This window comes from Girardinichthys multiradiatus, chromosome 6 (genome assembly GCF_021462225.1).
Source record: "Girardinichthys multiradiatus isolate DD_20200921_A chromosome 6, DD_fGirMul_XY1, whole genome shotgun sequence".
Lineage (NCBI taxonomy): Eukaryota > Metazoa > Chordata > Actinopteri > Cyprinodontiformes > Goodeidae > Girardinichthys > Girardinichthys multiradiatus.
The window spans coordinates 28,669,657-28,681,658 of NC_061799.1; the positions used below are offsets into that span (position 1 = coordinate 28,669,657).

The 12,002-nt window shown below is 41.3% G+C and overlaps 1 protein-coding gene across 1 annotated transcript in view; it reads right to left on the reverse strand.

The window, feature by feature from the left end:
* Positions 1 to 12,002, reverse strand: part of pth1r (parathyroid hormone 1 receptor) — an 81,657-nt gene that overhangs the window by 3,578 nt on the left and 66,077 nt on the right. The window contains exons 6-12 of the mRNA XM_047368968.1: positions 11,731 to 11,917; positions 8,513 to 8,666; positions 7,333 to 7,393; positions 3,071 to 3,137; positions 2,819 to 2,913; positions 444 to 585; positions 62 to 103 (exon numbers count right to left, since the gene is read on the reverse strand). Of these exons, the coding sequence (XP_047224924.1) occupies positions 62 to 103; positions 444 to 585; positions 2,819 to 2,913; positions 3,071 to 3,137; positions 7,333 to 7,393; positions 8,513 to 8,666; positions 11,731 to 11,917 (748 nt within the window). The remainder of the gene's footprint in view (positions 1 to 61; positions 104 to 443; positions 586 to 2,818; positions 2,914 to 3,070; positions 3,138 to 7,332; positions 7,394 to 8,512; positions 8,667 to 11,730; positions 11,918 to 12,002) is intronic.

Consider the following 12,002-nt stretch of genomic DNA (forward strand, 5'->3'; position numbering starts at 1 on the left):
TCAGGGAACAATCACTGATATCTAAAAAGAAGTTTCAACGCAAAACTCTTGAACGTCTTACCTCTCCGTTGCAAAAACAGTATATGATTGCAACCAAGAAACCCTAAAAGAGAGAGTAAACTAATTCAGGCCCACTGTGTATAACCATGCAATGAACAAACACTTAATATGACATTTAAGCTGTGTAATTCAACATTTTCTTTGACATTCTTAGTCATCAGTTATCCCTGCCATTTCTACTATCTTAATTAGGATCCTATAAGAAATCAGTAACCAAACAGTGAAAAACAATTTCACAATCTGTAAGTGTTGCATGGTGATAACATTAACCTTGAGGACAGATCCCAGTCAGGTCACTCAGGTTTCTCTAGCAGAAAAAGACAATAAAGGCTCCCAAAGTGATAAAGTAGGATTTCCACAATTTCTACCTCAATGACTTTTACCTGGCAGGAGTTGAAAAGCATCTCATAGTGCATCTGTATCAACCACGGTATTCCAGAGACCTCTGTGTATGGCATGGCATTAAATATGATGTAGTGGACGCCGAACAGTGGCATCAGCACCAGTGTAGACTTCAAGAGTTTTCTGCAACAGAACATTTCAGTCTAAAGATTACTTTCAAAAGAAAAAAAAATTAAAGAACAAGAAAAGTAGGAGAAGGTTTTTAAAAGCCCATCAATCTTTGTTACTAAAGCTGCTGTCACACTTGTTTATCTCACAACATTTGTTGGCGTGAAAATGAAATTTGCATGAGTCAAAACATGAAGAAATGAAGTGTATCTTTATAAAACATCAACCCCTGTCCTATACAGCATATGAAGTAAGTGTATCATTTTTGATATGCCCTTGTTAATGTGTGTGTATTGGATAAAGGGTGTAAAATTCAGTGTGGTAGTGTTCAAGTATGTAACTTTTGCTGTTATGTTACCATATAGTTTTTTTTTTTTCCATGCTTAAAGATTGTGTAGCAATCTTGAGCCTAAAGTTTAATGGTCTATAAACAGTCTCAGAGGGCCACCAAGAAGAACAAATAATTTTGTTGCTAATTATTCAAGTGGATTTCTCCCTCTGAGTTAGGGGTCACTTTTTAAATTAAACAAAGGAGTTTATGTATCTTGGTGTCTTGCTCAAGAGTGATGGCAGGATGCAGCAGGAGATGCATAGTTGGACTGGGTCTAGTCTGCAGTAATGCAGGCATTGCTTCATCTGTTGTGGTAAATAAACAGCTGAACCAAAATGCAAAGATCTTGATTTACAGGACTTTCTACATTCCAACTCTCACGTAAGGTCATAAGATGTTGAGCGCAACAAATAAGATTCCAGATACAACCAGCTAAAATGAGCTTTCTAGGTAGAATTCAAGGGCTCTGCCTTAGGAAAAGGGAGTGGAGATCAATCATCTGGAGGGAACTCAGAGTAGAGTCATTACTCCTTTGCTTTGAAAGGAGATTGTTGAGGTTGTTTCAATGACCTCTTTTTGACATGTGATCAGGATGCATCCAGATCATCCTGGGCACTTTAGAGGTTTTCCTACTGGAAGGAGATCCCAGGTCAGATCCAGATTTCATTATTCTGTCCTGGGAATACCTTGGAATACCAGCAACACCAGGGTTGGTTTCTCGGTATTTGAAGTGTTGCTGGAGTTTTTACCACACCAGGTCTTTATCCCTCTCCATGCATTTTGGAAGCAGGTGATGTTGTGCTAGAAACCTTTGAATCTAAACACCTTCAGGATACCCCAGAATGAGCTGAAGATTGTTGCTGGGGAGAGGGATGTCTGGGTTTCTCTGTTGGACTCTTTGGTCTCACAATAGATTCTTCCATTGTTTTCCACTTATCAAAGCGAAGGACGATTGATGGATGGATTGATGGATGGATGGATGGATGGACGGACGGACGGACGGACAGATGCTTGGATGGATAGATGGATGGATGGATGGATGGATCAATAAATAATGTAATTTTCCCTTTCATGTAAGCCACTCCAAGCATTCACCATGACAATGTGAGTAATTCTTTATCAGTATAGGCAGAGCATCTGCATGGCATAGCAGGAGATACGGTGATGTTTTTATCGGGTCACTGCTGCAACTTTCGCATATTATTTATCAAAATGTTGTAGCCTGTTTAACTGGAGGTCACATTATGTATACTACAGCAACAGATGCATGGAAAGGCGAGGTTGCCATTGAAATACAAGGCAGAAATGGGATCATGTAATGGGAGTATATTATTAGTTAAGTGAGACTAGTTAAAGACGAATGTTTAATAGGTAAATAGTTTACATTTGTCAACAACAGTGTACTTTCTGAGCACAACATAAAAGGCTTTTTATTTCAAAACATTTAAGTTCTCAAAAATATGCGCTTTGTATCAGGCTCTGACTGCCTTGTATTTTGTACAAAGGATTGACCAACACATTTTAGGATCACCAAAAATCCCATAAGCTTGCCGAAAGGTGCACACTTTGCATATTAAATTACTAAAATCCCAGACATAGCCAGACATTACAGGTATTTCAAGCAAAATTGCTTTATTGCCATCATAACTTCAAAAAGAAGTATATAGCTATCTTTGCACTTTTTTGAGAGCCTTATATAATATATTTGCAAATACAGACATATTTTAAAAATAAAAATAGCATTAAAATTGGATTTTTGAACATGTTTGCTTCCATTTTAGGTGTAATAAAGGAAATAATGTGTGAAATTCCATCTTCTCTCATGAAGCACATATAATGTTTGAAGTTGGCAAACCAATCGAGATGAACAGCAATTCCAGAAAGATTCAGGAAATCAGAAGCAAATTTTTTCTGTACCTGTACTGTTGTCTGGTGTCACATCTCCCAGCATTTGTTTCTCGTAGTTTTGTCGCCAAGACTCTGATGATGTTCAAAAATAATACAAAATTAATCTGAAGAAAAAATAGAAACATAATGGTATGATTAGATGTAATTGGAAACATAATACGCTATCTGTCATTCAACAGCTGTAAATCCACAGGTGCAGTGAAGTGGTGTAATTTCCTGCACACCATGCGGATAAAGTGCAAGCTGGAAGCGTGTACTCACCACCACGGCCACCAGGATAGGCACTTGATATATCCATTTCAAATTGCCTGCACTTATATCCCAACACCTGCAGAAATAAAAAAAAAAAGATGAGAAGGTAAGGGTTCTGTCATGATTTGTGGGTATTTTTGGGTTCTTCTTCTTCTTATTATTATTATTGTTATTATTATTATTATTGATAGGTTTTGAATCATGCTTCTGTTATTTTCCTGGTCATGCTTTAGTTTTTGTCTTCTAGTTCATGTTTTGTCAAGTTTCGTTGACAAGCATTCAGTCTCCTCGTTTCACCTGGTTCTTGTTCTATATATACACATCTGTTCTGTTCATTCCTCGCGGAAACATTATGGATCACTTCACTCTGTTGTTTTGACTCATGTCAAGTTTATGCCAAGCCTGTCTTGCCTGCCTGTACATGTCTGTTTTTGCCACCACCTGCTGAAGTAAGTTTCATTCATTAAATCAGTTTATTCACCTACGGTCATGCTGCCTGTCTGTCTGCATTCAGGGGTCCTCCGCTACACTACCCTTGACAGAATGTTTCAGCAAAAATTGGACTTCGCAGACGGTAAGCATGAGAGTGGCAGTGATCGCTGGGTTCAGCAGCAGATGGAGGAGGCAATGAGACATCTGCCGGCCGATCTGGAGGTTCTGCCCTCTCCACTGCTGCTGGAGCAGATGGAGCGTGAGGCGGTTCAGCGCTGTTCTCTGCCTGCAATCCTGGTTGCGCACCCTGATCTGGCAGCAAAGCCGACGTCTTCCTCCCCCATAGGAAACGGTGGCGCGGAGCACTTTCCCATTGTTTGGACAACGAGGAGGTGGGTCCATGCCCGCTGATGTGAAGGCTGCAGCAAGTAATCCTGCGTCTTCGTCTGCCACAGCACTGTCTGCCAGGCTCGCTGCACCTCTGCCCAAGCCGTCTTCACACTCTCCAGCCCAAGATTATGTGGCGACGCCAGACGAGATGGAGGAGCGGTTAAGGTTTTATGCTCGCCAGATAAAGAGCTTCAGGAGGCCCGGTCTCCTGTATTCCTCTCCTGAGCTGATGGAGAAAATCAGGCAGATGGAGGAGGATTACTGGACAGCAATAAGGCAGTTTTACTGCCGCCCACCTCCATCCTCTCCAAGTCTCCAGAGAGCTGCTGCATCTCAGTCCACGTCATGTCTCCAGGCGGTGCTGCAGCAACTCAGCCCACGTCAGGTCTTCATAGCGCTGCTGCAGTCCAGCCCACGTCAGGTCTTCAGAGCACTGCTGCACCTCAGCCCACGCCAGGTCCTCATAGCACTGCTGCAGTCCAGCCCACGTCAGGTCTTCAGAGCACTGCTGCACCTCAGCCCACGCCAGGTCTCCATGGAGCTGCTACTGAGCAGCCCACAGCAGGTCTCCAGGAAGCTGCTGCAACTGAGCAGCCCATGCCAAGGCTCAAGAGCGCTGCTGCAGCTCAGCCGTCGCCAAAGCTCCACAAAGCAACTGCAGCTCAGCCCACGTCATGTCTCCAGAGTGCTGCCATTGTGCCACCCAAGTCTGCCTCAACCTCCTCCACACGCCGCTTAGGACGTCGGAAGAGGGATGCCTCGGCTCAGGTCATCGGGGGTCCCGGCGACGCCTCTGCTCAGGTCATCGGGGGTCCAGGCGATGCCTCGACTCAGGTCATCGGGGGTCCCAGCGTCGCCTCAGCTCCTACCCACGCCACTGAGGGTCTCGCCGACACCTCAGCCCCTGCTCAAGCCACTGAGGGTCATGGCAACGCCTCAGCCCCTGCTCAAGCCACTGAGGGTTGTGGCGATGCCTCAGCCCCTGCTTAGGCCACCGAGGGTCTCGGCAACGCATCATCCCCTGCCCACGCCACTGAGGGTCCCGGCGATGCCTCAGCTCCAGCACACGCCACTGAGAGTCTCGCCAACACCTCAGCTTCTGCTCCTGGTTTAAAGGTCGTCCAGGGGTTCAGCAAGAGACTGGTCCTCATCCTGGTTCCTGAACCCTGCAACGAGGGGTTCGAGGACGAACCGCCGCCTGATCCTGTTCCTGAGCGGTTCGAGAAGGAGCTCGTCCTCGTCTTGGAATCTGAACCCAGAGACGAAGGGTTCGACGAGGAAGCACCGCCGGATCTTGTCTCTAAGGGGTTCAAGGAGCAGCTTGTCCTTGTTCTGGCCTCCGCAGGTCCCCCAGACTCTGCATCTGTCTCCGAGGGTCCCGTCGGCGCTACATCTGTCTCCAAGGTTGCCGTTGGCTCTGCATCTGCCTCCGAGGGTCCAATCGGTGCTGCATCTGCCTCCGAGGGTCCCGTCGCCGCTGCATCTGTCTCTGAGGGATCGCCAGGCTCTGCTTCAGCCTCTGAGGGATCCCCAGGCACCGTGAAGGCCGAGCCTGACTCCATGCCTCCAGAGTTCCACCGAGTTTCTGGAGGGTCCTCTACGCTCCATCGTCGACCTCCAGACCGAGGGTCCTGTAATCTGCTCAGCCGACCTCCAGACCGTCAGTTTCTTTGTTGCCGGCCGCCAAGGTCTCTACGTCTCTAATGGCCTCCTTGTCTACGCCGCCTTCGCCGGCCGCCAAGGTCTCTACGTCTCTGTCGGCCTCCACGTCTCTGCCGCAGACTGCCAAGGTCTCTACGTCTCTGTCAGCCTCCACATCTCTGCCGCAGACCGCCAAGGTCTCTACGTGTCTGTTGGCCTCCACGTCTTTGCCGGTCTCCAGGTTCTCGTCCTCGCCTTCATCGGCACTGCTGGTCGCCACGTCTTTGCCGCCAGCCTCCACTCCTTCGCCGCCAACCGCCCAGGACTCTATGTTGCAGGTCCTGGTTGCCTGCCTGAACTTTGTGCCTGCGCGGGGCGATGTCCTGGTCGCCCGCCTGAACTTTGTCTTTAGGTTTTTGTCTATGGCCCTCCTGCTGAGACCTGCTCCGCCCGCCCTGTTCGGGTTGTCTCTAACTTCATTCGGTTCACCTGCACCTAGCATTCAGTCTCCTCATTTCACCTGGTTCTTGTTCTATATATACACATCTGTTCTGTTCATTCCTCGCGGAAACATTGTGGATCACTGCACTCTGTTGTTGTTTCAACTCATGTCAAGTTTATGCCAAGCCTGTCTTGCCTGCCTGTCTCTGTCTGTTTTTGCCACCACCTGCTGAAGTAAGTTTCATTTATTAAATCAGTTTATTAACCTACCATCATGCTGCCTGTCCGTCTGCATTCCGGGGTACTCCGCTACACTACCCCTGACAGGTTCAGGATTAAGTTAAAGATGGGTTAAGCAGGTAAGTGGATTCAGAATCTTTCTGCTCCACTCTAGTGTCTTTAACATATAAGGAGGGGCGGTTCATTAATCTGATTGAAAAATCTAACCTCACTGCACCATGCTAAAAGTAGTATCGAAGAGAATCTGTTTGTTGTTTAAAGGTAAAGTGAATAGTTACATTAATTTCAAACAGAACAAAAGAGCAAAGTGTACCGGAGTCAAATTCCTTGTTTGTATGCACGAACTTGGCAATAAAGCTGATTCTGATTCTGAATTTAGTTTCTTTCTTTTTATAATTTTTGGAAGTAAATTGTCTCTTAAGCTTTTCAAGATGCTCCCTAAACAAAAGCATGTGACCAAAATCAAAGACGTTGTCCAGCACCATCTAATTTGTGTATGGGCTATGAGATTTATTTATTTATTTAATAAATGTGGGGGGGTGGGGGTGAAACCTCTTTAGCAGAAATGCATGCTATTTAGCTTATAATTCCTGATGTAATGACCAGTGCTTGTTTCATCAAGGTTTGTGGTGTGATAAAATAACACATTTAACTGCCAAATCTATCCCAAGCCCTTTTTTAACCATCTTTGGACTACAACATACAAAGAGAATCATTAGAAATAAAGTGATGATCACTTTTCAGTAAATGTTATAAATTGTGTTTTTCTGTTTATCTACTGACAGGTAGATACATCTATTTTAGGTAAATCCATCTTAAAGGTGCCTAACATGCACAATTAATGAAAAAAAAAAATTACAGCTTTTAGTAATATTGATATGTTGTGTTGTCTCTTCAGTGAAAAGCAAATTTATTTTTGGTCTTTTAACATTTAAACTGTTAAATAAGGTTTAAGATAGACGTCAACCCCGGAGATGCTGGCCCGACTATAGAATGTGTTGAAACGGCAAGGATATTTGAATTAAAAACAGAGGCTTGTTTCTACATCATTAATCATCTGGACTTTAGTCTTACCATTAAAAGGTTTGAGAAGAATAATAGAGATATTAATTATGCAGATCACTTACTCTGTGTCGGACAGCGTGGCTCTCACACAGGCCCAGATGATCACAAACACAGCTGGTACTCCTAGGAAATTAATTAAAAACAATTGAAAATTGCTTTCATGTAATCATATTGTGAAAAGTGACCACAATCTTAAATCCGCTAATCCTGTATGAGTAGACATTGGATAGGACAGCATCCACATTGTATGCGCTGTGCTTATGTAATCTATACGCACAGTGTGTACAATGCAGGAACTGTAAAACCCACAGTCAAGCAGGGTCATTACTCACTGCTTTTGCTTTTTTATAGATCAATATCATCAAGGCATTTAATAGTGCCTCCCACAGCTTTTAACTTTCTCCTATATACAGCAGGGCAAAAAATGACTCACAAACATTTTGTACCTAATAAGATGTTTATCATAAATCCACAGTTTAACATCAGTAACAATGTGCATGCGGTGCCTGGCATAAGAGCTTTTTCACATTTGTTACATTACAAGTTTTATGTATTTTATAGAGACGTTTTTGTGATAGACCAACGCAAAGTACTGCAAAGAGATTAAAAAAAATATGTAATAAATAAAAACCTATAAAGTCCCCATTTGAATCCAGTCCCCCATACTATTTTACACCAAAATAAAAAATCCTGTCCAATCAGTGGCCTTCAAAAGCTACCTATGTTTAAGGGATCCTGGAAGAAAACTTGTTAGTCTACAAAAGACTTGAGTCTGGGTTGGAGGTTCACCTTCTAGACCTACAATGAAATGGTTTAAAATTAAAGCTTACTCTTGGTTTAAATTGGCCCAGTCAAAGTCCAGACTCAAATACAATTGATAATCTACTGCAAGACTTGAAAACCGATCCCAAATGCTCTCTATCCAAACTGAGAGAAGTTGAGATAGTTTGCAAAAAAGAAGAGACAAAACATTCTGTCTCTTAATATGGAGAGCATGTAGAGACATACCCCCAAAAACATGCCGAGGTAAGTGCTGCAAAGGGTGGTTCTACAAACCATTGACTTAGAAGGGATGAATACAAATTCATGTGGACTTTTCCAATTGTTATTTATAAAAGAATTAAAAAATCTGGTTTAATCTTATTTATCCACTTCACAATTATGCATTACCTGGTGTTGGTCTGTCACATAAAATCCTTCTGCATGGCATTCTAACTGCAAAATAAAAGAAGCCGGACTCACCCCATCCAATCAGTGTAAATCCCCAAAGATACTTTTTGTCCGAGAAAAAAGTCATAAAAATGAGACTGTGCAGGTAAAGACCTTCCACAAGGATCCAGTAGTAATTTGTCGCCAGAAAGTACATGAACAAGGTCACCACCACCTTGCAGGTAATCTATAAGAAAACAGCAGACACCGCAGAGTACATTAATCAACGTTCATAATAAAAAAAACATCCTTGTGAATTGTTTTCATGTCCCTGCTTTGCTATTATGTTTACAGATTCTGAACTGGTTTAGATCTGCTAAGAATTTAGTCAAACTCTAGAGTCTAACACTTATAGGTAATAATATTAACAGTTTGAACTTTATTAAACAACTGCAAGTAAACAAAAAGATTTATAAGAGGTGCATCATATAATCAAACATGAAATACGGCAATTGAACTGAAATTGAACTAAATTAAAACACAATCCCAATCAGCCTAAAATACACAGAATGAAGTAATTATGATAATGAATTTTGTGATCTGAACAACTCAGATGAGGGTTTTTTGTCAATTGTCCTCATGGTTAAAAACAAATGTGGCATACTGTAACATGAATTCTAATAAATTTACAGATATTTCTAAAAGTTGTTGACCACAAAATTCAAACCGAATTTTATTGTCAACATTGGGTTTTTCTCATTTAAGGTTTTATAATGCCTATTCTCTTTTCTTTCCTTACATGCTATATTTATTCTTGTTTGCCTAGCTTCATGCATCATTTAGATCTTGTCTGAATAATATTTGACAGTGCTTGCTTTCAGTCAGCTCTAGCACTCATCTGTCATGTTTACTGGCCTAGACTACAGTTACTTTTCTGCCTTCAAACACATGGGCTGCTCTTCCAACATACTGCACTTTTATAAGCATTTTAAATTCACGTTTTTGTACCTTGTTTCAGTACTACAAATAAAAATAAAATGGCTTTATTAAGTCATGGAAATAGGATTTATACGACTGTATAATGACATATTTCTTTTTTTAACAGACATATCTTACCCAGCCTGTTGTATATGAGTCTAAATTAGTCATTGTAGTGATCAGACATTATTCTGATTATTTCATTAGGATACTGCTCACTGATCCTGAACATGATCCGACTGTTTTCAGTAGCAGCTCTTGCTCTCGACATTTAATATAGCCATTTATTTCCAGGCTACAGATTCTTGTCATGAAATAATTTGTTTAGCATGTGCAATACTGCAAAAACTGAAACTGAACTAGCAAACCCTCCATTTAAGTACTCATTTAATCAATGCATCATTTTAATGTTATACATTTCTTCTAATCATTTTATTGTTTTGAAAGGTTTATGTGATACAGTCTCCTCCGCTCCTTGTGCTTTGCAAGGCATTGTAGTTCTCTTTATCCAATCCAGAGCCTTATGGAAGACAAAGGTTTCGCTATATTAAATTTATTGGCCAAGTTCTATCATTTCTAATTTACATGAAACAAGTTAAAGTTTTAAAACTAATTACCACAGGGAAACATATGGTGGAAGATGTCTCTGTGTGTGCAGGTTTGATCTATACACATTAAAAAGGGAAAACAGCGAATAAAGTTATTAACAAATGAAGCAACTGTATCTGGTTTGAAAACTGCCAGCTGTACTGCCAGCATGTGAGCTGGTCCCAGATCTCAAGAGTGAGTTAGTCATCAATCGATTTGAATCAAAGTGAGGTCAAATCTAAACATGGTATGCATATGTTGAAAATTATAACAAACTTTTCAAAGAAAAAGCACAATTAAACTTTATATACATCATATCCCGGTTTTACACATTAATCTGTTTTCCAAGTACATTAATAGAACTGAACTGAATTACTCATGGGCAAATTCCCTGTTTATTAGATCAACAGGCAAATGCAACATCCTTGATCAAACGTGTATGAAGTGGAGTAAAAGTTAGAGACGTGTGATATGTAGCAACAATCCAGATCACAAAGTCTGGGTGGGTGTGGTGTGTGCATCTTTTCCAACAGGTTTGCTACATGAGGCTAAACTAAGACTCATTCTGCTTCATTTGAGCTTGAATCTCAAAGGACGTGTGTCACTGACTACAGACAAAATCAGTGCAAATCCTCACTGTGAATTGTTTTTAGGCTGATTTAGATAAAGACATTTATTTTTAGGTGGACAGTAAGCTTTGGATTTTTAAAGGTCACGATGGTTAATTACTGGTTATTCTATCCAAATATGGATAATTCAGCTCTTTGTTTGAGTAAGAACAGGCCGGTATGACCGGCTACATACTGATATCTGAACTTGTTTGAAATAACAAGATGAATATTAGTTTTTGAGCTAAAGTGTTATAACCAGTGTTTTCTTTTAGGTGTTTATGCATGCCCATGCACAGCTGCATTATTGCAAAAATATGAATGCGTGTGTACTCGAGAGCACACAGGTGTGGTGATGGTGGGGGGTGGGCAGATTTTTGTCATTGGGTTGGGAACCACTGGATTAAGACACTGATTTAACAGATTATGAGCTGACTGGTTTATGAACCTTAATATGATGTAGCTTTCCAAAGCTAGGGCATTCTTGTTGCGAGGCTACAGTGCTAACAACTGTACAATCATGCAGCCTGAACCTTTTCATAATTTAGTTTTGACATAAAATTCAAAATGTATTTTGGGTCTGTGATTTAGAAGAAATATGGAAAAGATCAGTTTCTGTTTTAATTTGGATTATATTCACAATTTTTCAATGATGCTTCGAATGAATGAATACAACAAACCAAAACACATACATAAAAAAAAAACTTTGAAGCTTCTGTAGTTCGTATTGGTTTAGTTAAACAAGAGAAAAGTTGTGACCTGTAAGGATATATTACACAAATGTTTGTATATTAAAGTAACCATGAAAAGTAAACAGTCATTTCCCATTTTCTAGCTTTACTCTGAAAGGAGAAGCCAAGTGCTGAGCTTAGTGAAAACTTGGCAGGGTGATAGGCAGTCCAGTTAAGAGTTTTCTCTGGTACCGGAAAAGCTGTTGAATTTTAGTCCATGTATCACTTCCACAACATGCAAAACTCTAATGCACACTGCTAATCGAATTATCTGTGCATGCAAACAAGAGATATCTCTCAGCTGATCACATATGAATTGGAATACTTTTTGACAGTGCATGTAACATGAAACAGTTTCTGTGTTCTTGCATTTCCTGAAGGCCACAGATTCACAGAGTTAACTTACAAACTGTGGTTTGCTGGCAGGTGGGGCTTCAGTAATGGACTTGAGGTCCTCCACTGTGACTCTCTCCATGTTCTCTAAATCAGATCCAGAGTAGAGGACTATATCTTTCACAAATATGCTGGTAGCTCGTAGCATGTAGGACACAAATAAGTGCATGTGGATGTAGTTTCTGGTGCAGTGCAACCGCCTGGAGATGAAAAAAGTATCAGCAAGGTCAAAACACTGATTTACTAAAAGAAAACACTTTGCAAAGTTTTATAAAAATGTGCGTT